This window comes from Mustela nivalis (assembly GCF_964662115.1).
Source record: "Mustela nivalis genome assembly, chromosome: 1".
Classification (NCBI taxonomy): domain Eukaryota; kingdom Metazoa; phylum Chordata; class Mammalia; order Carnivora; family Mustelidae; genus Mustela; species Mustela nivalis.
The window spans coordinates 29,715,430-29,738,029 of NC_139020.1; the positions used below are offsets into that span (position 1 = coordinate 29,715,430).

General features: G+C 36.4%; 1 protein-coding gene across 1 annotated transcript in view; it reads left to right on the plus strand.

The window, feature by feature from the left end:
- The window catches only part of ROBO2 (roundabout guidance receptor 2), a 594,514-nt gene that overhangs the window by 53,594 nt on the left and 518,320 nt on the right, over positions 1 to 22,600 (plus strand). Inside the window, 1 exon segment of the mRNA XM_082689522.1 lies at positions 11,065 to 11,391. Coding sequence (XP_082545648.1) covers positions 11,065 to 11,391 — 327 coding nt within the window.

Below are 22,600 nucleotides of genomic sequence, written 5' to 3' on the forward strand. Positions count from 1 at the left end.
AGTCAGATTTTTGGGGTAATGTTTTAGCAATTGTTCTCTTAAACTTTTTGAATTGTATTAGCATTTTTTCAACTCTCTTTTTAAAAAAATCCTTATTGTACTAGATAGTAAAGGAAGTTTTTCGGTCATCTTGACTAGGTCACTGGATCTCATTTTAAGCTGATAATAAAATATTTAGGTTAGAAGAACATAAATCAAGAGTTCTATACAGATTTAGCAGAGACTAAATATTTAACAAAGCTCAGCACATGTGTAAAGTATCAGTGCTGGTAGGAATGCTGTTTTGTGAAGCTGACCCTGGGGTCTTTGGAATCAAACGCCATTGCTACAGAATTTTCAAAATATATTGCTTAGGAAATAGAGTATAAGGTTAAATGTTATCACTCCATTGGGAGTTTACGTAAAAAGAATGCCCTTTTTGTTTGAGACTGTTCATAGTCTCCACCAAATACACTTTGAGGTTTTTAGGAAATTAAACATCATTAAAAAATTTAATGAGTTTGGAGATGGTCCCATTGCATCATCTTTCTTTTATAAAGCCAAATGCAATTTTGAAACCACATTGAAATATTATAAATATGAGATATTATATAAACATGAATATATAAAAATATAAACATGAAATATAAATCTATAGAACCATATAAACCATTCATATAACTATGAAATATTATAAATATATATATAACCATATTGTAAATATGACAATAAGAAGCTAAATTTCAAGATCTCTTCCTGGACTAGAGATTGCTTTTGTTATTGTAAGGCAAATCTGCATAACCCATGAAAACTCTGATTGGGTGGCAAATCACTCTTTAAAGAATGCCTTCAACCATGGTAAGGTGTAGCAAATTGATTTGAAATAGTATTGGATGAATGTCCAGGTTAATACATTGGCTCCTCACTGAATTGTTGGAAAATGAATTTATAAAGTAGGAAATTAATTTGTTTTTTTCTCAAGAGGAAATCACTCCTAAAAAGGTCGGCTGGTAACCTTTCAGATTTGTGGTTTCAAAATTGCTCTTCAATGTTATATAGATATCCTCATGTGTCTACTCCTGGCTTCGATTTCTTTCAACTGGCTATTGGTTCTGACTTACCCAAAGTGTTATGCCTTCCTCTGGATGCTCGTGGGCTATTGTCTAGATCCACCTGCTCAGGAGAGGTCAGTGACCTAGTGGATGGGAGGTAGGCAGCCAGAAAATGTATAATAAAAAGCAATTAAAACTTACATAATGAAGTCACTAACTACCATGAAGTGGTGGAGAAAAAAAAAAAAAAAGAGAGAGGGAAAATGTGTTCCACTTTTAATATTTTCAGCAATTTCTGTTAAGAGTACTTAAATAAAGGCCTGAAATACAATTGTGAAATTAGAGAAAATGTTTCATGAAATCTGCCTTAGTTACTCTCTCCTACAGTAGCAATCTCCTTACCCTGAATAAGGAAAGAATTGTTAAATATCTTTGACTAAGGTTGTATTTTAAATCACTGATAAACTATTTACTTTTAAGATAACATTCATGTACTATCAGTTGGTCTTTGGTTAAAATGATGTATGGAACCATTTGTTAATTGGCAATGTAAATAAACTTCTTAGAAATGTGATAATCCCAAGGGTTACATGAGCTGTTTTATTTATTTATTTATTTATTTATTTGGCAGACAGAAATCACAAATAGGCAGAGAGGCAGGCAGAGGGAAAGGGGAAGCAGGCTTCCAGCTAAGCCAAGAGCCCGATGCCGGACTCCATCCTAGGACCCCGGGATCATGACCCGAGCCAAAGGCAGAGGCTTTAACCCACTGAGTCACCCAGGCGCCCCACGTGAGCTATTTTCTAAATAAAATCTTTTAAATCATCGTTAATTTTTGAAGAGTTCTCTAAGAAAGCATTTGGTAACCACGTCTTTTGATAGTAGACACAGACCTACCAAGGCAAACTTTCTAGTCTATCCTTTTATGAAAACAATGAGCATTAATCTATAGTGCGTATCTTTAAAAATTTTCTTTATGTTAGTACTGCTACCTGTTATCTTCTCTTTTAGTTATATTCGTTATGTTGTGACAGCCATTATCACGCTGTGCGGCACCTGAAACGATGAATTTATAGCAATTTATTCTTCCAGTCACCTCAAATTTAGGATAAAGAAATAGTATTATAAGAAAGTTTAGGTAACTTGTTTCAGGTCATATACCTAATCACACAGTGATGCAGGGGGAAAGAACAAAATAACCAAACCAAACCAACACTAAATTGCAATCTAGTGCTTGGGACTTCTATTCTAGGCTTCAAATAAATAAATAAATAAATAGGTAAGAAAGCGGTCATTGGGAAGGAAAACTCATCCTCAAAGCAGAGCTTAGACTCACTGCTAAGACAATTGTGTTCTTCTAATCTCCGTTTTGGGGGAAATTTTCAGTTTTGTTTTGTTTTGTTTTCTCTATTTTCTTTTTCTTTTCATCTGTAAAGTAGGCATTTGGGACAGCAGGGTCTTTGGTGACTCGGGCTTCTTCCTGTTAGACCTGGAAGACTGGCTAATAGGAATGCTGCTGGACGCTGTATTGTACAACTGAAAACTTCCGGAATTGAGGCTGCCTGTTAAGTTTGACAAGAAACATCTTGTAGACCTGTCACTTCCCTTTCACACACTTTGCCCTTTAGTTTTATGACATTGAAAAGTGGTATAGAAATTTTATAATAAATTAGTTTTTCTAGGTCTCAATTTTAGTGTAGTTTCTAATTTAAACTTATTTTTAACATGGCACTGCTGTGCTTCCAGCAAAAATGAGAATCTTCTTAGTTTGTTTATTTAAGTTATTGCCCAATCAGATCTCATGAGAAAGTTTCAATAAGCTTCGAATGGATAAAACGGTCTTTTTGTTTCCCGAATATGGACTTTCTTACCACAATAGGTCACATACAGAACTTCTAGGGGGAAAAAAGTGAAGGAAGTACACTGGAATTTAGTTATGGTGAAGAATTCAAAGGAAAGTTGTTGAGTGCCTGGGTGGCTCAGTCAGTTAAGAGTCTGCCTCTTGATTTTGGCTCAGGTCATGATCTCAGGGTTCTAAGATCAAGTCCTGCAGTGGGCTCTGTGCTGGGCATGGAGCCTGCTTGATATTCTCTCTCTCTGCCCAACCCACCTTGAGAAAAAAGAAAAAAGAAAAAAATGATAGGAAAATTTTAAGGAAAAATGATAGAAAATTTAAAATTGATGGAGTGATCAATTCAATTTCATTACAAGTTACGTTAGATCACTAATCAGTGTAGATGGCATTTATAGTGGCATTGAGATACATTTCTTTCCATGGAGAAAATTTTGATAGGATTTATTTTGGCAAAATAGCAGCAACAACTTTAGTTATTTTGAAATCTAGTATAAAGGGATCAGCCTGGTGAAAATTTACTGTGCAGAAAAATATTAATGCAAGAAAGAGCTAAAAAGAAATCAACTCTTGTTAATGAGATCAGGGTTTTAAGGTGGAAATCTAGGGGAAGAAGCTTCCATTTATGGAAGAGAAAAAAATAAGATAAACAATGCTTACTACATGTCCTATGGTCTGTGTAGAGTTTCTTTCCATCATCTAAACTGACTGTTGAGTCCTTTGTATTCTGATTTGCACCTGGTAAAAGTAAGGCATACATATTTGCTGGTTAATAACCCATATTCTTTCTTCCTATCACAATGCTGCCTCTTTACTGTGCTGGGTCATGAAGCCTTCATTTATTCGTGTAGTACTATGTACCTCTGTAGTTAGAGGGAAAACTTCAGGAGGTATCTCTGGTCACATTCAGAATTTGAGTTATCATAGAGAATCTTGCTGGTTTAATTTTACTAGGATTTTGGGGGGAAATTTTTCACAACTTTCTTAATGTTAGTATTAAAGCTTTGCTAGAGGCCAAAAGCAACCTTAGCTTGACGATAGCCAGACCTCCAGGATCCTGTAAGCCTTCTTCAGAGACTTCTTTTATCTCTTTCCCTGCAAGGTCACCGTACAGAAGTTTATCATCAATCTCTCCTCAAGATCACAGTGCGACTCTTCCCTCCCAAGGGTCCTATACCCGTGCTTCAATAAAGGCAGTTTTTGCACACACACACACAAAAACCTACAAAACAAAAACAAAAACAAAACAGAAAAAAAACAAGAGCAAAAAAAAATGTAGTTATTATGAACTAGGACTATAATAGTGTATGTGTGTTTAGGGGAAAAAAAGATACTACATAGAAATTTCATTGGCGAGAGTATATTTGCCAAGAATTTCTTCTGGCCTTTAAAAAATTCAGGGGGCGCCTGGGTGGCTCAGTGGGTTAAAGCCTCTGCCTTTGGCTCAGGTCATGATCCCAGGGTCCTGGGATCGAGCCCCACATCGGGCTCTCTGCTTGTCAGGGAGCCTGCTTCCCTCTCACCCCCCCCCCCCCGCCCCGCTTGTGATCTCTGTCAAATAAATAAATAAAATCTTTAAAAAAAATTTTTAAAAATTCAGGAAAATTTAAGTGTGTTGTTTAACTTGACTAGGTGTGACTATAGTATATGCGTGAAAAACAAGGTTTAGTTCCAAGGGAATAATGAGGCAAGAGCAGTTTTCTTTCAAACACATGAAATGAAATCAAGTGTTCTTTCATGTGCTTTATCCTATTTTATCATACTATGAAATTGAAGTCACTTCTAAAAATAAAAGTTACTATAGCACTCACTAAAATGAATGGTTATTGACTAAATAAAATGAAATTTAAATATATTTATGAATCACAATTTTATACTTCTCCAACCCTCTAAAATTTGAAGAGCTAATAAACTACTCAGTTTGGTTTTAGGGTTTTGTTTTTTGTTTTTTGTTTTTACCAAAAATCATTTCAAAATCATTGTTTACGTGTCTCTGAGAAGCAGAAATAATCTGTTTTGTAAATTAGGGTGCTTAGTACCTTATTCAAAGATGCTTCTGCATGTAGCTGACTAATTGAATGTTTTTGTGGAATGCTTGCATTTAGCCAGGTCTAAGTGTGTCACCTTCTAGACTGACCAGGTCTAGCCCAAGCCCAAGTGCATGACCTTCTGGTGAGCTTGCCAAAACGGAGCATCTTAGACCCCTTTCACTTGTAACTTCTGATACTTCCTGTTCACTGTGGGGACCAAGAATCACATTTTAAGGAAATATCCCAGGTAATTCTGATGCAGGTAGGCTGAGAAGCACATTTGGAAAAACAAGGAAGATGTTATATTATGACTACAGGCATCTGTCTGATTCATTTTATTGTAGTCATCCACAGAAGAGGGTTTTGGAATTAAGGTAGTTGTAATGTGTATTCTTTACTTCCTCCTACATCAAGTTCATAAATGCCTGCACATATCAGATTAAAGGTCCTAAATTGGAACTCTGCTTCTTTTAGCTATTTAATTATTAACAGGTCAATTGACTGATTTATACCTTACTTTCTTGGTTAGTAACTATCAAAATTGGGATGTTCATCTTTAAGACTCCATGACTAAGATCCATTTTTTTTTTTTTAAAGATAAGGACAGTTGGATAAAATGCTTTCAATTAAAACTTGACTATGTGGTTGCCTAATTAATAATTGAGATATACGAAGATGTCTAGACTTGTTATCAGCCACAAGTAGGGTTAGACTCTCAGATAAATCTTACATAGATAAAAATAGATAAAATCTATGTTTTGCTTATCTGTTCTTATAAGGACCCTGAGTAACTACATAAGCTATATTAACACTGCAGTCAAAGTTTTGTTTGTTTTTTCCATCTAAAATCTGGAGTTTACATTTTTATGATCCTATACAAAAGAAATATAAGTGAAAAAGCTAGAGTTATTAGTGGAAAGTGACAAACAGGTACTCTAAAGCAGGATTGGCAGACTTTTTCCATAAAGTGTCAGCAGATATTTCCAGCATTTAGACCTCCTCGTCTGTCTTCTAACAACACAAAAATGAAAAAACAGTCTTAGCTGAGGGCCATACAAAAATTGGTTAGAGCGTGGCTTCTCTAACTTTATGTGCGTAGGCATTCCTGAGAGGGGGTAGGAGTAGGTCTTGTTAAAATGCAGATTTTGTTTCAATGAGAATTGGGAGGGAGACAAACCATAAGTGACTCTTAATCTCACAAAACAAACTGAGGGTTGCTGGGGGGAGGGGGGTTGGGAGAAGGGGGTGGGATTATGGACATTGGGGAGGGTATGTGCTTTGGTGAGTGCTGTGAAGTGTGTAAACCTGGTGATTCACAGACCTGTACCCCTGGGGATAAAAATATATGTTTATAAAAAAATAAAAAATTTAAAAAAAAATGCAGATTTTGATTGGATAGGTCTGGAGTTGGGCTGGGGGTCCTGTAGTTCCCAGATGCCTTAGTAGGTCAAAGTCTTGGTTAAACAGTTTTAGGGTCCTTCCTGTAATGTACAGCCCCCTCTACTGGTCAGTTTTGAATCGCCAGTGAGTTTAGCTGACAACTCTAGTCTTTGTTTTTGTTTTGTTTTGTTTTGTTTTAATGAAATAATGGGGTCATGGCCCAGTAGTGCAGAATACCTGGTAGTTTAGTGGTCCTTCCTAATTTTAAAAGATCCAGATCTCTTCGCAAATTTGATGAAAGCTATGGTCCTCCTCACATCTCTCCTGTCCTTCCCACACAAGAATGCCCATTTTTACACAATTCTGAAGAATTCATAACCTACCTAAAACTTATCCATCTCAAGGTCACTGCTATATTGTGTAATGTCTGGATTTACGGGAGTACAGAATTAATCCACTCATTTTTAATAGCATCTTAAAATTTAGATGTGTCTCCATGTCTGTCTCTGTTTATATATACATCTGTATAGTGGCACATTTCAGCTTTATTTGATGCCTGCCCTATTGGCTATTGCTGCCCTAATAATTATATTTAAAACCAAGAATTATAAGTGAAGAAAATAACCTAGCTGTTGATATGAGTGAACATGGATTCTTACTCCTTATAATAAATTTATTCATAGCACCTTACCCGTGACTTTATTGAAATAGGATTCACAGGCTACACAATTCACCCACTTAATATGTGCAATACAAGTGTTTTATTATTTTCATGAGTTGTACAACCATCACCATAAGCAATTTTAGAATATTTTCATCACCTGCTAAAGATACCCTAGACCCCTTCACATCCGATCCCTATCCCCCACCCTCGATAATGGCAAACCTACATTCTGTCTCTCTGAATTTGCCTCTTCTGGACATTTCATATAAATGGTATAAATAGCAGCCTTTTCTGATTAGCTTCTTCTATAATGTTTTCAAGCTTCATGCTGTAGTGCGTATAAGGACTTCGGTGTTTTTGTTTTTGTTTCTGTTTTTTTGTTTTTGTTTTGTTTTTATTGCCGAGTAGTACTCCATTATGTGGATACGCAACATGTATTCATCTGTTCATCAGTTAATAGACATTTGAGTTCTTTCCTTTTTTTTTTTGTTATTATGAATAATGCTGTCACAAACATTGCATTACATTCAAGTACAAGTTTTTGTGTGGCTATAAAGTTTCCTTTCTCTTGAGTATGTGTACATAGCCATTGAATTGCTGGGTCATCTGTTTATTCCAAAACATGTCTAAGAAAATCCAGAATATTTTCCAAAGTGGTTGCACCTGCACCATTTTACATTCCTATCAGCAATGTTCGAGGCTCTCAAATTTTCCACATCCCTCTCCCCACAAAAATACTTGTTATTTTACCTTTTTTTTTTTTTTTTGAGGATTGTCATTCTTCTGGGTGTGAAATGTATGTCACTGAGATTTTAATTTGCATTTCCCTGGTAACTAATGATGTCAAGAATGTTTTCTTGACTTACTGGCCATTTGTCTGGCTTTTTGCATACATGTTTATTCACATCCTTTGCTCATTTTAAAATTTAGTAATTTGTATTTTTATTGAGCTATAAGAGTTCTTTATATATTCTAGATATAAGAGTCCTCAGACATATGACTTGCAAATTTTTTTTCTGATTCTGTGGATTGTCTTTTCATTCTTTTGATTTTTTTTTTTCCTCAAGCACAAATATTTAAATCCAATGAACCAAAGTTATTCATTATTTCATTTGTGGTGTGTGCTTTTGGTGCCCAAGAGAGTTTTGCTTAAGTCAAGGTCATGAAAAATTGGCTCCTATAATTTCTTCTAATCAATAGTTTTACCTCTTTCTTCTAGATTGTATGTGTCCTTTTGAAGTTTTTATAACAGTGGTAATAAAACGATTAAAAGAATATCCAAATGAGACACACTAGAATAGGTTTACATATGTTGTAGTGATAAATGGGTGAAATTCTAGACATGCTGGTTGCTAGATCTTATTGCTAAGCAGTTTAGATACTCTGCTGTCTTTCCTTTTATAAGTCAATTATTTTATATTCATTAATAAATGTTAGTGTATTTCAGGTCCTCTGCAGGCCGTCTCTGGGCCAACTGCCTAATAAGGTGGGGAACAATTTGATAAAGTAAATAGCACTTTACTAACATGGATGGTTGACTTGCTTAGTTTTAATAATAGAACAACTTTGACATAGCGGAGCTGTGGATAAATGCATTTGGGAAATTAGAGAAGAACTAGAAAGGTATCTAAACAAAGTGATTATAGCCTATATGCCTGTTACATGAAAAGTGAGATTAAACTCTTGTTCCATTTTAGAATCAGATTCTGTGGCTCTGTGTCCAGACCATTATACCTGGGAATATGTTACTGGTTTGCAAACTGTGATTAGCCATTCACATTTAAATGGTTTGAGATCTTTTTTTAATTCATTTCTTTTAAAAATAAATCTTACTTTTTATGTTCTTTAGAGTCCTGATTTGCTTTAGGGACCCAGTACTTTCAAAGTATAACTTTCTTTATTGTTGTGATGCACAGTGTGGTTACCTGTTCATATTTAAATGCTTTGGGTTTCTTTAGTACTTAGGAAAAAAAAAATTCTGACCTATGTATTGTAAATTACTCTTTGGCTTTAGGTACTCTGCACTTGGAATATATTTAAGTTCCTTCTTGGATCTGATGAGATAACCCATAATATTCAGCAACCTTTAAAATTAATCTTCCTCAGAAAAGAAAAGGTTCATTCACTATAATTAAATACCCTTTATTAAATTAAAAATGTGCATTTTTAATTAATAGTGAAAATAAAGTGGAATAATATTGAGGAGTAAATATTACTTCTATTTATTGAGCTGAAATGTGGTTCTACTCGATGACTGGTTGGAAAATGTTAAAGCTTGTATCTAGACTATCATTCTATCCTCAGACATGGTTATTTCTCTCACCATCTCCTTTAGATTGATGAGCAGGAGCTGCTAAGACCCTTTCACAAATAACGACCTGTGACACCTCATAAACTAAAAATGTTCAGAATGACACATCATGCAGATTTTTCATCTTAAAATACCAACAGGTTCTTCCCTTCCTATTTTTTCTACCCTTTAATGGCTCCACTCTCATTGCACTCGAAAGGAAGTCCTGGTGCCCATCACTCTTCCTTACTATATGGTGACATACCAAATTCTGTCAAGGGTTATTTTATGCTATGCCTTGTATCTTTCTCTTTTTTTCTACTCTCAGCATCATTTCTCAAAGTCAGGTTCTTTTTATTGTCCTCTGGAATAATTAAGTAACTTTGACCTGTTCTTTTGCCCCCGTGGCTCTTTATCTTTTACACTGCACACCAAAAATACCTTTCTAATACACGGATAGTCCTATCACTGCCCTCTCAAAATCTGTTAGCCATATAGAATGACTATTACAATCCTTTGCACAGTGTTTAAAACCCGTTTATCTGGATTGCCAAGGGCACTTTTCACCTCCACCTGTCATATCAACTTCCTCCCTGATTATGAAATGTATCATGCATGTCCTCTCGTGATCTCAGGTTGTTTCTTCAATCTGAATGTCTTTTCCCTTTATTTGCATGGTTTTATTCTTCACCTCTCCACTTAAATGACGTCTTTTCAGGGAAGGCCTCATTACACTCTAGCAAGGGTTAATAGTTTTTTCTCCACTTTCTTTCTATAGTGCATTTCTCAGACCTCCAAGGAACATTTATTTTACTTTCACATAATGATTTATGCTTGAATTCCTCAGTCAGATGTCCCTGGGTTCAAATCCTGCCTCAACTGCTTATTTCCTCTACCTCTCTGGGCAATTAATGTTATTTCCTAACCTGCTTCCTCATCTGTTAAGTTGAGTGAATATTTGTACATAGTTTGTGGGTTTCTTTTTATATGAAGTCTGATGACACAATGCCAGTATGATACACACCACATTGTGTATTCTGGGTACTTGTCCATTTGGCTTTGTTCCCCAGTAGATAGTAATTGTTTGAGGACGAATTAATCTTTCTCATTTTAGTACCCGAAAGAAAAGGTCATACTCTCTTTTACTTTTCCTTGCCTCAATTTATGGAACATTTAAACCTAACTCATTTGAATGAGACTATTAATTTATTGCTTTATTATCACATTCCATAAAGGACTTGGGATGACTTAGGAGATGCATCAAGAATAAAAGTATGAAAAATGAAAAAAATATAGTAACAAGTGCATTTTGAATAAGTGAAGAGTTTAATTTCACCAATGTCAACCTAAGAGACAAAAGCTATAGATAAGAAAAAAAATTTTTAAGATTTTATTTATTTATTTATTTGATAGAGAGAGAGATCACAAGTAGGCAAAGAGACAGGCAGTGTGGGAGAGGGGGGAGCAGGCTCCCCACTGAGCAGAGACCCTAATGCGGGGCTCGATCCCAGGACCCTGAAATCATGACCTGAGCCAAAGGCAGAGGCTTAACCCACGAAGCCACCCAGGCGTCAGAAGAAAAAAAAAATTTTTTTTTAAATATGTTATTTATTTATTTGAGAAAGAGAGAAACAAGAAGGGGAAGGACCAGAGGGAGAAGCAGACTCCATGCCGAACAGGGAGCTCAATGAGGGACTTGATCCTGGAACTCCACCATCATGTCCTGAGCCTAAGGCAGTTGCTTAACCAACTGAGCCACTCAGGTGCCCTGGATAAGAAAATGTTAACACTTGTCTTCATTCTGTCCTGTTTTGTAGGATCTCGTCTTCGCCAGGAAGACTTCCCCCCGCGGATTGTGGAGCACCCTTCAGATGTCATTGTCTCTAAGGGGGAGCCCACCACTTTGAACTGTAAGGCAGAGGGCCGGCCAACGCCCACCATCGAGTGGTACAAGGACGGTGAGCGGGTGGAGACTGACAAGGATGACCCCCGCTCTCACAGGATGCTGCTGCCCAGCGGGTCCTTATTTTTCTTGCGCATCGTACACGGGCGCAGAAGCAAACCCGATGAAGGAAGCTACGTCTGTGTTGCCAGGAACTATCTCGGTGAAGCAGTGAGTAGAAATGCATCTCTGGAAGTGGCATGTAAGTAAACATAACGAATTTCGTGAACAGCACGCACTTTTACTTGGATTTATTTTTAGCAAGGTTTGATTTGTCCCCGTGGGTACTTAATACCTAAAGAAGAAAACAGCCAGCCTGCCATGGGTAAGGAGACTTTGCCTTCTCTAAAGCAAAGCTGGTCAAAATAATGTCAAGCCATGGTGTTGCAATAAATTTATTTCTGTTGAAGCAAGGTGGAAATTATATTTTTACATTAAAGCAAAGCGATGATGTTGCTGGTCATATTTAAAATTTGAATTATTGATGAAAGATATAATCAAGTATTAGAGTCAGCTATGTTAAAATGAAAACTTAAATGTAACATGGGATCAAATAATGAGCATAAATTCAGTATTGTACCTATTTTATTTATGTATGTATATATAACTGTTACATATTGCACATATATATATACATATATATGTATATATATTTATATAAATATTTCTAAGTCTAATTTTTATCAGACACCTTTAAAAAAAATATACTCCCTTGGTTATATTAACTCTTTTACTTCCAGTCTGAATTCAGGAATCCTTACCATAGGCATGTGGGAAGAATATAGAAACAAGCAACTATGTTTAGTTATTTTTTTCTATCAATGAAATTCATCAAAAGAAGAGATCTAATTTTTGTTGGGACCAAATGTTCATACATGGAAGGGCCTTGCTCAGTCTTGGCAATCATCAATAGTTAAGGGCTTGCCCTGCCTTTGGGATTTAAAAAAATATATTTATTTGTTCATCAGATAGCCCAAATAGCACTAGTAAATCAAGATATCAGTGCTTTGCATCTATTTGAACATTAACTTCATAACTTTATCGTTTTTCAGAACAAATTAAAATATATGATAGATTTTTGGGGTGTCTTACAGATTAGGATTTGGTGTCATAATTTAAACAGTACCATAAATTTTTGATATTATTTATTCTGCGGAAAGATTTTATCTGGAATTGATCATTAATAACATGGCAACAATTGGGCATAAAAAAAACTCGTACTTTTCAACTTTCTGGTTGTACCAGTAGGTTTTCATAGATAAGAAAATTGAGCTATTTCAAGATGCGTAGGTCTTATTTATATAGTTGGAAGCAGATTGTTAAATAATAGCTCATGGTTTCATGTTGGTAATTAAACTTGGTACTTTGTACCCGCAGGCTACATGATATCACACTACAATCACATAAATTATCAAACATGTGTATATATGTATTGTGATTCTCAGAGATTTATCGACTTTACATAGGAAATCATCTTTTAGTAAGCAGTCATACTGTTTCTTCTTCATCTACTTCAGTGAAAGCTTTTGTTCTCAAGTGTCTGGTCTTCTGATTTATGGTTTGTACCAGGAAATCTAAAACCTACTAATGCTTAAAATGTGTAAATCCAATAGGAAAAGACTAGAAGAATCCTAAAACCCAAATTTATTTTGTGAAGTAGTTTGAGAGAAGAGCATTAGAGCCTTTAGCTAGCAATGTGATTTTGCTCAAGGCACCAGGTAATTTCATTTTTATAACTTAGTTCAAAAAAGCAGTCAAATTAAATGCAGTTTAGTGAGATTTGAAATACACACAAAAAAGCTCAAACATCAATATTCCTAACTCTTCTATTTTTATTCTGAAATATCTTATTCCTGGAAATTTTCAAACATACTGAAATATGTCAATATCAAATTCCATTGATTCCCCGCCCCCCACCGCCACTGAATCCCTTGGTAGTAAATATAACAGGCATCATTCTCCCACTTCATAGATAATATGAAACCCATGATCGTTAAGTGATGAAGACTCAGGCTATAAATTAATAGGGATTTGAAGACCATATTCTGATTCTTTTAATTTTAGTTTTAGGGAATTGTGCCATATTAGGAAAATGAAATTCTAAATGATATTTGGTCTAAAATTTCATCTAAAAATTAAAATTTTTAAATCAAAACTTTCTTTTTAAGTTTGTCTACTTTATCTACTCAGCAACAGGTATCTATTTTTAATTCTCAACTAACTTTCCTTCTCCATGTTGAAGTTTACCTAACCTGGCCACTCATTTTATTGTTGGGCATCTATAAACACTTTTTTCCCTGAAACTTAACTTTTTAAAAATTCTTCCCAGCATACATACATCTTGTATTTTTATTTAATCTGAAGATTGTTCTCTTTCCTAATTGCATCATTAATAATGAATCAAACTGTTTTAGGAGGAAAAATTTAAACCATGATTTTTTTCCTTGGTAATATGACAGTAGCACTTTTTATTTTTAAATCAATGAGCTTTGAGAAATGCTAAAAATACTTTTGACCTAGAGAGGAAAACAAGAAAGCTTCTAAATTGGATTTAGCTAGTGAATAAAATTCTTTCTTCTAATGCCCTGTCAACAGTTCATGCCGTTTGAGGCAACACAAGATCAAATAATACCCATTTATATGCTACTCATCTCTTTCACATTAGATCATCCGTCATCTCTTTTCCCTTAAGTGTTTCATAAAATGTATTAATATGGAAACTTGGGAGGAAGCACTGTGCTTTTTCAGTATTATTTGTTACTAAAGTATTTTTTTTTATAAAATGATAGAAGAATAGCTATAGATTTGATCAATGTTTGGCTTTCATAATTTAGAACAATCAGCATAAAAGCTCAGTCATGACATGTCACTGTTTATTAAGTAAAGGAAAGAATGGAAGTCTAGTGACGCTGTGTATTTGGAGAACTGTAGGTAGCTTGATATAAGGTAGGTGGGCAACATAAGTTGGAAAAGTAGATTTTTTTTTGTTGTTGTTATGTAAAAGGAGCCTTTGAAAGAGAATTGAAGACCGGGTTAAGGGGATGATGTTTGAAGTCAGAGACGAGTTAAGAAGCTGTCAAATGAAAAGAGTGTATTTTAGATTTTGAACTGAAACTAGCAGTGAAGATTGAAAGAAGGAAATAGTTTGAATCAGATTTAGAAATTATAAACCATATTGCTTTATGGTTCGCTTAGGGATTTAGGGGATAATGAATGATTACCAGTGTTTGATTTTTTGTTTGTTTGTTTGTTTGTTTGTTTTTTGTTTCCCACTGAGTGACTAGGTATATAGTGCTACCCCCATAGGGATGGCAGGTCTAAAAGAAATAACTAATAGGAACAGGAGAGTGAAGTCAGCTTTGGCTGTGTTATTTAACATGCCGATGAGGCATCGAGGTAAAACTATCTCATGTTGCATTAAAAAGGGAACTTCTAGAACCAAGGAGAAAGGTCTTTACCACATGGAGAAGAAAGTGGTGGAAGTTGATAAAGTAGACATGATTGCCCAGGCAGGCTGTGTGCCAGGAATGGTTAATAAGAGTTGAGATCACTCCTGTTTCTTGGAACCCCCATATTTAACGGTGGGCAAAGGAAAGAAGTACTGGTTGAGGGGGGGTCTGAGGAGGCATCAGAGTGATGGCCCATGGTGAGGGAAGTGACATGAAGCACAAGGAAACAATTTTAAGAAAGAAAAAGTGTTTTGTGATGCAAATGCCACATTTTGGTTAAATAAAAAAGACTCCATGGACTGTAGGAGGGGAAAGAGAGCATAGCAGCTGAAGAAGGAGTAAGTGGTGGGATTAGAGGGGCAAATGCTGCCCCTCTCCCAAGAATCTAGCCCTGAATGGAGTGTGAGGGAACTAGAGCAAGATCCCAGGTCTCTGCACTGTTGCCTCTTGGGGTTGTTGAGGGCTGTGCTCTGTGTTGTAGGATGTTTAGCCGCATCTCTGGCCTTTGCCCAGGAGCTGCCAAAAAGACCCCCCCAACCCTAGCTGTGATAACTAAAAATATCTCCGGACACTGACAAATGTCCCTTGGGGGGCTCAAAATCAATTGAGAATTACTGATCTCTGGTATCTAGGGGATTAAGTGTATGGATAAGTGGCAAATAAACTTGTTACAACTTTTATTGTGAAATATGATTATTGATGAAAAATATGGAGAGTTTTGGACTCTCCTTGTTTCACCTCGGTTTTCATTTTTAATTTCAAAAGGCTTGGTTTCTGCTGTCAGATGAAATGTGCAATTTTATCGGTAACTGTCCGTCTTGACAGATTGTATAGAAAAAAGTCAGCCTGTTCCTTACCGAACTGTACACATTCTCTTTATTGTTTTCCTTTAATAAAAACTTCAGTTTTATGTAACAGAATAATATAGGAGAGGGAAAAAAATATTCAAGAGCAACCTTTGTTATGGAGTGTTGAATCCTTTATCTCATATTTGCTTTCTTCCTCTTGGTTTGAAAAAAAAAAAAAAAACACAAAAAGCCCCCCAAAAAACAAGTCATCCAGAAAGTACTTTTCAGATCACTGGAACTCAAGAAAGGTCTTTAGGTGAAAGCAGTTTTCACCTATTTTGAAAGCAGAACTGCAGGGTCCCCAGCAAACACCTGGCACCGAAGAAGTTAATAAGCAGTTTTCCGATGAGACCACCAAGAGAGCAGAGGCGTAGCTGGTGCAGATAGGGTTTCAGCTGGAACACCAGTTCTCCCTGTGTTTGGAACAGAAGGAGCACAAGAGTCCTTCCACGTTTTGTGGCTGCCTGTGATACAGCCTGAGTCAGTGGCAGCCCCTTGAGATAGCAGCTGTAGCCCCAGGTGGTAAATATATGACAGCAGCTTGATCTATCGACCAGGGTAAGAGGGGGTTCTGGCCTAAATGAAAATTCATGAAAAATTGATGAAGTCCCCAGATTATGTTTTCTGTTTCCTTTTCGCAGCACTCTACCAGTGTGGAGAGGGGAGATTAAATGAGGTGCTGAACGCTTTAGTGGCAAGGAGGTTGTGGTTCAAAGGTCAGGGGTCACAGAGAAACCGATCTATTTTTTTTTTTTTTTTTTTGCTTTCCTTCTAAAGCAAAACACAAAAACTTTTCAGTTTAGCTGTGATTTAATTTTGCTTTGATGAAAATAAAATGGCAAGATATTTAAAAAGTGGTCTACAAAGCAATTACAAAAGAGAGGACAGATGTGATTCATAATGTAATTGAGGAACTAGTAATAGATTGAATTCCATGACTGTGAGGTGATTTTTTTCTTTTCTCTCTTTTCTTTCTTTCTTTTTTCTTTCTCTTTCTTTCTCTCTTTCTCTTTGTTTCTTTCTCTCTTTCTTTCTTTTTATCAAGACTCATGCTGCAAGAAAGTCATTTAGAGAAGGAAAAGGTCTTGCATTATTTATAGGTCACAGATTGCTAGAATAGCAAAGCTATGGAACACTCTACAAACATAATGATCCTGTTTACTTTAAATCCAAAATGAAATTGATGTTTTATCTGTACAAGGAGGAGAGGTTACAGAAGTAGACTGACTTTAGTAATAGAGGTCACAGGTGGCATTAAAAATGAACACGAGGTAAATTGTTTCCCTGATATTTCCAAGTTAATAAATATGTGACTTTTATCCTTTTTATTTTGGCTGTAAATGAATGTTATCCAGGCAAATTACCTTTATACTCCATAAAGACACAAAATAAATTTCAAAAAAGGCTAAATCATGGAGAATTTTTGTAAAAAAAATTGCTTTATTGAGATATAATTCACTTACCATACAATTTACCATTGAAAGTGTGCAATTCATTATATTTTAGTATATTCACAGAGTTGTCCAACTCACACCACGATTTATTTTAGAACATTTTCATCTCTCCTACAGGAAACTCTATACCTATTAGCAGTCAATCCCCATTCCTCTCAAACCCTCCTGCCTCAGCTCTGAGCAAACATTTCATCTACTTTCCATCTCTATACATTTGCCTAGTCTGGACATGTCATATAAATGGAATCATACAGTGTATGTTCTTTGACATTAGCTACTTTCCCTTAGTATAATGTTTTCAGAGCTCATCCTTGTTGAAACATGTATCTGTACTTCATTTCTTTATAATGCTGAATAATATTCTATAGAATGGATATACCACATTTTATCTATCCTCTTTTGATGTATATTTAGATTATCTCCACTTTTTGTTATGAATAATACTTCTATGAACATTCCCGGGCAAATTTTTGTATAGACATATGGTGTCATTTGGGCATTCTCTTGGGTATATACCTAGGGATAGAATTGCTGAGTCATATGGTTGGTAGTCTGTTTAACTTATATTAACTTTGAAGTCACCACACCATGACTTTCCTAAAACAAACATACAAACAAACCTATCCATTTAGATACCTAAGAGATAGTGAGTCAATCTGGAACTGATAGTCATAGATTTTGACCATAAAGAATGTAGATGCAACTGATTTTTTCATGATTCTTCTATTTGTGTTTCTACACATTTTAACAGAGAATTCAGAGGCTTTTTTTTTGGTAGGGTAGGAAGGATTAGCAATTGAAAAATGTTCATAGTCCAAGATATTTGGGCCAAATAATGGGGTGAATTGTGTTCCCCCAGATTTATATTCTGAAGCCCTAACCCTCAGTTCCTCCGTCTGTGACTATATTTGGAGTTAGAACCTTTAGAATGGTAAGTTAAAATGCAGCCATTGGGGTGAATCCCAATTCAAGTGTTCTTATAAGGAGAGGACATTTGGACATGTAGAGAGACACAGGGGATGCCAAATGCAGAGGAAATAGCTTGAGAGAACGCAGTGAAAAGGGGCTGTCTGCAAACCAAGGAGGGAGACCTTAGAAGAAACCGAGCCCTACAACACCTTGACCTCACACATCTATGCCTCCAGAATTGTGAGAAAATAAATTTCTGTTGTTTAAACCACCCTGTCTTATAGCAGCCCTAGCACATTAATATAGGTCATGAATCTTAAAATAAGAGTAACCCTCCCTGACTAAAAAAAAAGGGGGGGAGGCACCTGGGTACCTCATTTATTGAAGATGCTACCTTTAGCTCAGGTCCTGTTCTCAGGGTCTTGGGATCAAGTCCCACATCAGGCTCTCTGCTTGGTGGGGAACCTGCTTCTCCATCTTCCTCTGCCTCTCTCCCTTGCTTGTGTTCTCTCTCTCTCAAATAAATAAATAGAATCTTAAAATAAAGAAGAAAAAAAAAGCAAGAGGAACCCCTACTAACATAGTATTTAAAAGAAATCAATGATGAGAATCAAATATTGTTTGCATTCTGTAGATTTTGTTCTACAATGTTGGTCTGAGGCTGTTTTAAAAGAAATCTGTAAACTCAATTGAGTGTATTATAAGCCAGAATGTATAGGCATCAAGGAATTAATCTAAAATAGCTTTAACTAGGGGGCGTCTGGCTGACCCAGTCAGTAGACTACACACACACACACACACACATACACACACACACACATCTTTAAGTAGACATAAAAGATGAAGCAAACATTTGGTATTAGAAAACAGATGATCGTAGAAGGGTGAGTGTGTGTACATGCATATGTATATCTGTATTGTTGGGCTGTTCTGCGTGTGTACCTTTTAATTTTGTGAAATTCCATCAAATTTTTTCAAATACAGATCTCTTCCTTAATCTTCACAAGGGAAAGTGTGAAATTGCTGCTCTTGGGGAACATGTTTGCATTTATGATCTATTTAAATATGTATAATGCTCTATTTTGATATCAGGTTTCTGTTGATTGAATTGACTGCATGCAACGCTCCTTAGTACAAGTCTCAAGTTGCTTTTCACTCAAATTAGCCTGACTTAGCTCTGACTCCAGGGAAAGTACATAAAAGAAGGGAAAATTGTGATGTCCTCTGCTTTATTCAAGAGATTATTTCTGAAAACAGTATTGTCCTGAGCTCTGCAAACATATAAATCCCATGCATGGAGTGACAGCTAAAACTATTCATGGTGCTTGTAAGGTAGGTCAAGACACAATATGCTGTGGTTGGTGCTTGCTTTCAACCCCAGAAACTTCCTTTAGATACAGTTAAGAAAAGGAATCTTCAAAGTTTGGGAGGGTTTTGCACCTATAAGCCTTCAATTTATTTGAAAACAATTGGTGTATAAATATAAGTTGATTTTAATAAAAATGCTTACAGGTGGACATTATACTTAGAAAATGTAATATGGGCTGCAACTTGTATACAGTCCTTTAAAGATCTGTGTTTCAGCAGAACAGCCGGTCTCCAATTTTCTTCTTTAGACTGAATTCGTTTCTGATAAGTATAACACACATCTTTCTATTCTGAAGCAGCCCCCACAAGATTTTTATAATTCTATAAAGGAGATCACCCTTCTTTCATGCATGACTCGGTATCTATGGTGAGCTCTTTATAGGAGTAGAGAAGTAAAAACAGTAGGTGAATTTTTGTTAAACTCTGTAAATTTCTTTCTGCATAAAAATTTGTAGCAGTTTGTGGTTTAACTGCTAAAGGGTGAGGTTCAATCATAAATTGACATATTCTTTTACTCTGTATCATTGGAATTGGTTTTTTTCCCTTAGGAAGATTTTCAAAAGCAAAAACAACATTCCCAATCACCATTAAAAAAAAAAAAAAAAAAAAGGAGATATTTATACATTTTTGTCAATTGAGTGTATGTTTCACAAGAAATAATTTGGGTTCCTGCTTGGGGTGATTTCTATGAACTCTATAAAGTTCCCTAGCACCCCCTGGGGCTGCTCAGACATCCGTAAGTTGGTATTCCTGCGCCTGGGTAGAAATGAAGCAAGGACTGTAAGGGAGGCAGGCGCTTTGATGTTGTGACAGATATGTAGGTCCAGATCTGGGGTGAATACTGACAGGTTCTTTCTTGGTATATTTATTTTTCTTTGGCAGATAATCTATCATTTGTAGGCATTTATTCCCTGATTCCTCCAAGCCTGTTATATAATTGATCCTCAAAAGGCCAAGCAAGGTTGTCAGCTGGATTGCACGTTCTAAAAGTCTGGTTAGCTGTTTGTCATTGGCCCATTGAGTCCTATTGCAAACAGAGGTTTGGGAATTAAGTTTACATTAACATCTGAGAAGGAGCTCTTTTTTTTTTTTTTTTTTAATCATCTGTAAGTCCCCCCCCCCATAATCAGGCCTTTTCCAGGTATAGAAGTACTTCCTGGGGGCATCTGGGTGGCTCAGTGGGTTAAAGCCTCTGCCTTCTGGCTCAGGTCATGACCTCAGGGTCCTGGGATGGAGCCTGGCATCAGGCTCTCTGCTCAGCAGGGAGCCTGCTTCCTCCTCTCTCTCTGCCTGCCTCTCTGCCTGCTTGTGATCTCTGTCTGACAAGTAAATAAATAAAATATTTAAAAAAAATAAAAAGAAGTACTTCCTGGTATTTTCAAAGACAATCATTAAGTTGTTTTTTTTTTTTTAAGATTTTATTTATTTATTTGACAGACAGAGATCACAAGTAGGCAGAGAGGCAGGCAGAGAGAGAAGGAAGCAGGCTCCCCGCTGAGCAGAGAGCCCGATGTAGGTTTCGATCCCAGAACCCCGAGATCATGACCTGAGCTGAAGGCAGCGGCTTAACCCACTGAGCCACCCAGGCGCCCCAAGTTTTTTTTTTTTAAATGTGGCTATCTAACACCTTAGTCTATGCCAAGATTTTATAGCAAAGTTTATAGTTTATAAATGGAAATATAATTTGACTATTTTATTTCCATAACAGAAGTCATATTTGATACAGGCCATCATATATATATGATGTGCTTTTCCATAAATAATTTAACAAGTCTTTATTGGGTTTCCTAGTCATTAGGAATTGAGAATGATTTTAAGTGTTCCATGTCTTCAGTGGTGCTAGTGTTATTAGTGAGAAGCCTGGGTGGGAGACCTCATTGAGTGATGTCCCACTGTGGTGTAGGTGTAAGGTAAGGGCCTCCAGGGGTGCCTGGGTGGCTCAGTCCTTAAGTGTCTGCCTTTGCCTCAGGTCATGATCCCAGGGTCCTGGGATTGTCCCCCATCCCCAATCAGGCTCCCTGCTCAGCGGGAAGTCTGCTTCTCCCTCTCCCACTCCCCCAGCTTGTGTTCCCTCTCTGTCAAATAAATAAATAAAATCTTAAATAAAAAAAAAAAAAAGATAAGGGCCTTGAGATAGAACGGGCCTTGGGAGGTAGGAGTGGCACCAAATGCTTTTGGGTGAATATGAATGCAAATGGCCTTAGGAAACTGGAGAGAAGAATAAAAGCAAAACCCTGAGGCTGTGCTGGGCTACTTTGGAGAAAATGAATATATGTTGGTTTGAAGAATGTATGCAGGGGAGTAGAGGGAGATAATTTAAATAGGGAAGTAGAGACTGGTAATGACTCCAACTGAGGAGTTTACTATTCTCCTCAAAGAGCTAAGGGAGCTCTTTAGTGGTTTTGATTGAGGAGTGTTACTTGGAGGTGGGGTGTGAAGATTTGTTAAACAGAGTGTACACTAGGTGGGAGCACTGGGGAGCCTGGCTGCGGAGATCTTGGCAAGTTAAGGTACAATAGGACAAGGGTTGAGATAAGCTGATGAGTTAAGTTGATATTAGAAAGAGGAGAGAGAGCATTCTGATAAAAATTTAAGCCATGATTTGTCGTTCAAGGAACAATATAAATTCAGTCTGCTGTATTTCCCTACTCTCAAGTACCCAGGTAGGTATTTGAGGGTATGGACACTTAGAAAAGAGTTGTTATTTAATGTGTATGAAGTTTCACTGTAGTAAGATGAAAACGCCCTGGAGATTCATTACACAAGGATGTGAATTTACTGAACAATGCTGAACTGTACACCTACAAATGGTTAAGATGCTATATTTTATGTCATTTTTTTCAAACACCTCAGTTAAAAAACAAACCAAACCACACAAAAAAAATTAAAAAATTAAAAACACACCAAAAAGGCAAAGCAAGGCATGACACATGCTGCCATAGTGTGTTAATACGTTAATACAAAATGTGTGAGTCCTTGGGCTGACATTCTGAGGGGATTCAGAGAAAGAAGTTGATTCTGCCAAGAGGATTATGGAAGGAGTGGAATGATTTCACTGCTGCTTGCTAAATGCCAGTCTTCTTTTTTAAATGTTTTATACTTATGATTTATTCAGTTCTCAGACTAACCCTGTTATTTGCTCTGTGTTATATCTGAGGCCCAAAGAACTCACTTGTAGTTGCTTAGACAGCAATAAGTGTCAGTATTCGAACTCAGGCAACCTTCCTCTAGAGTCTGCTTTGCTAACCACTAAGGTAAGAGTCCTCATTGAGTTGTTTAAATGAATAAAGTCATTCTGCACATAGAGGAAATAATTAGCATTTTTTTAGTTGATTCACTCAGGATGATCTGATCTACACATACAAGGAGGGTGCTGGACTAGA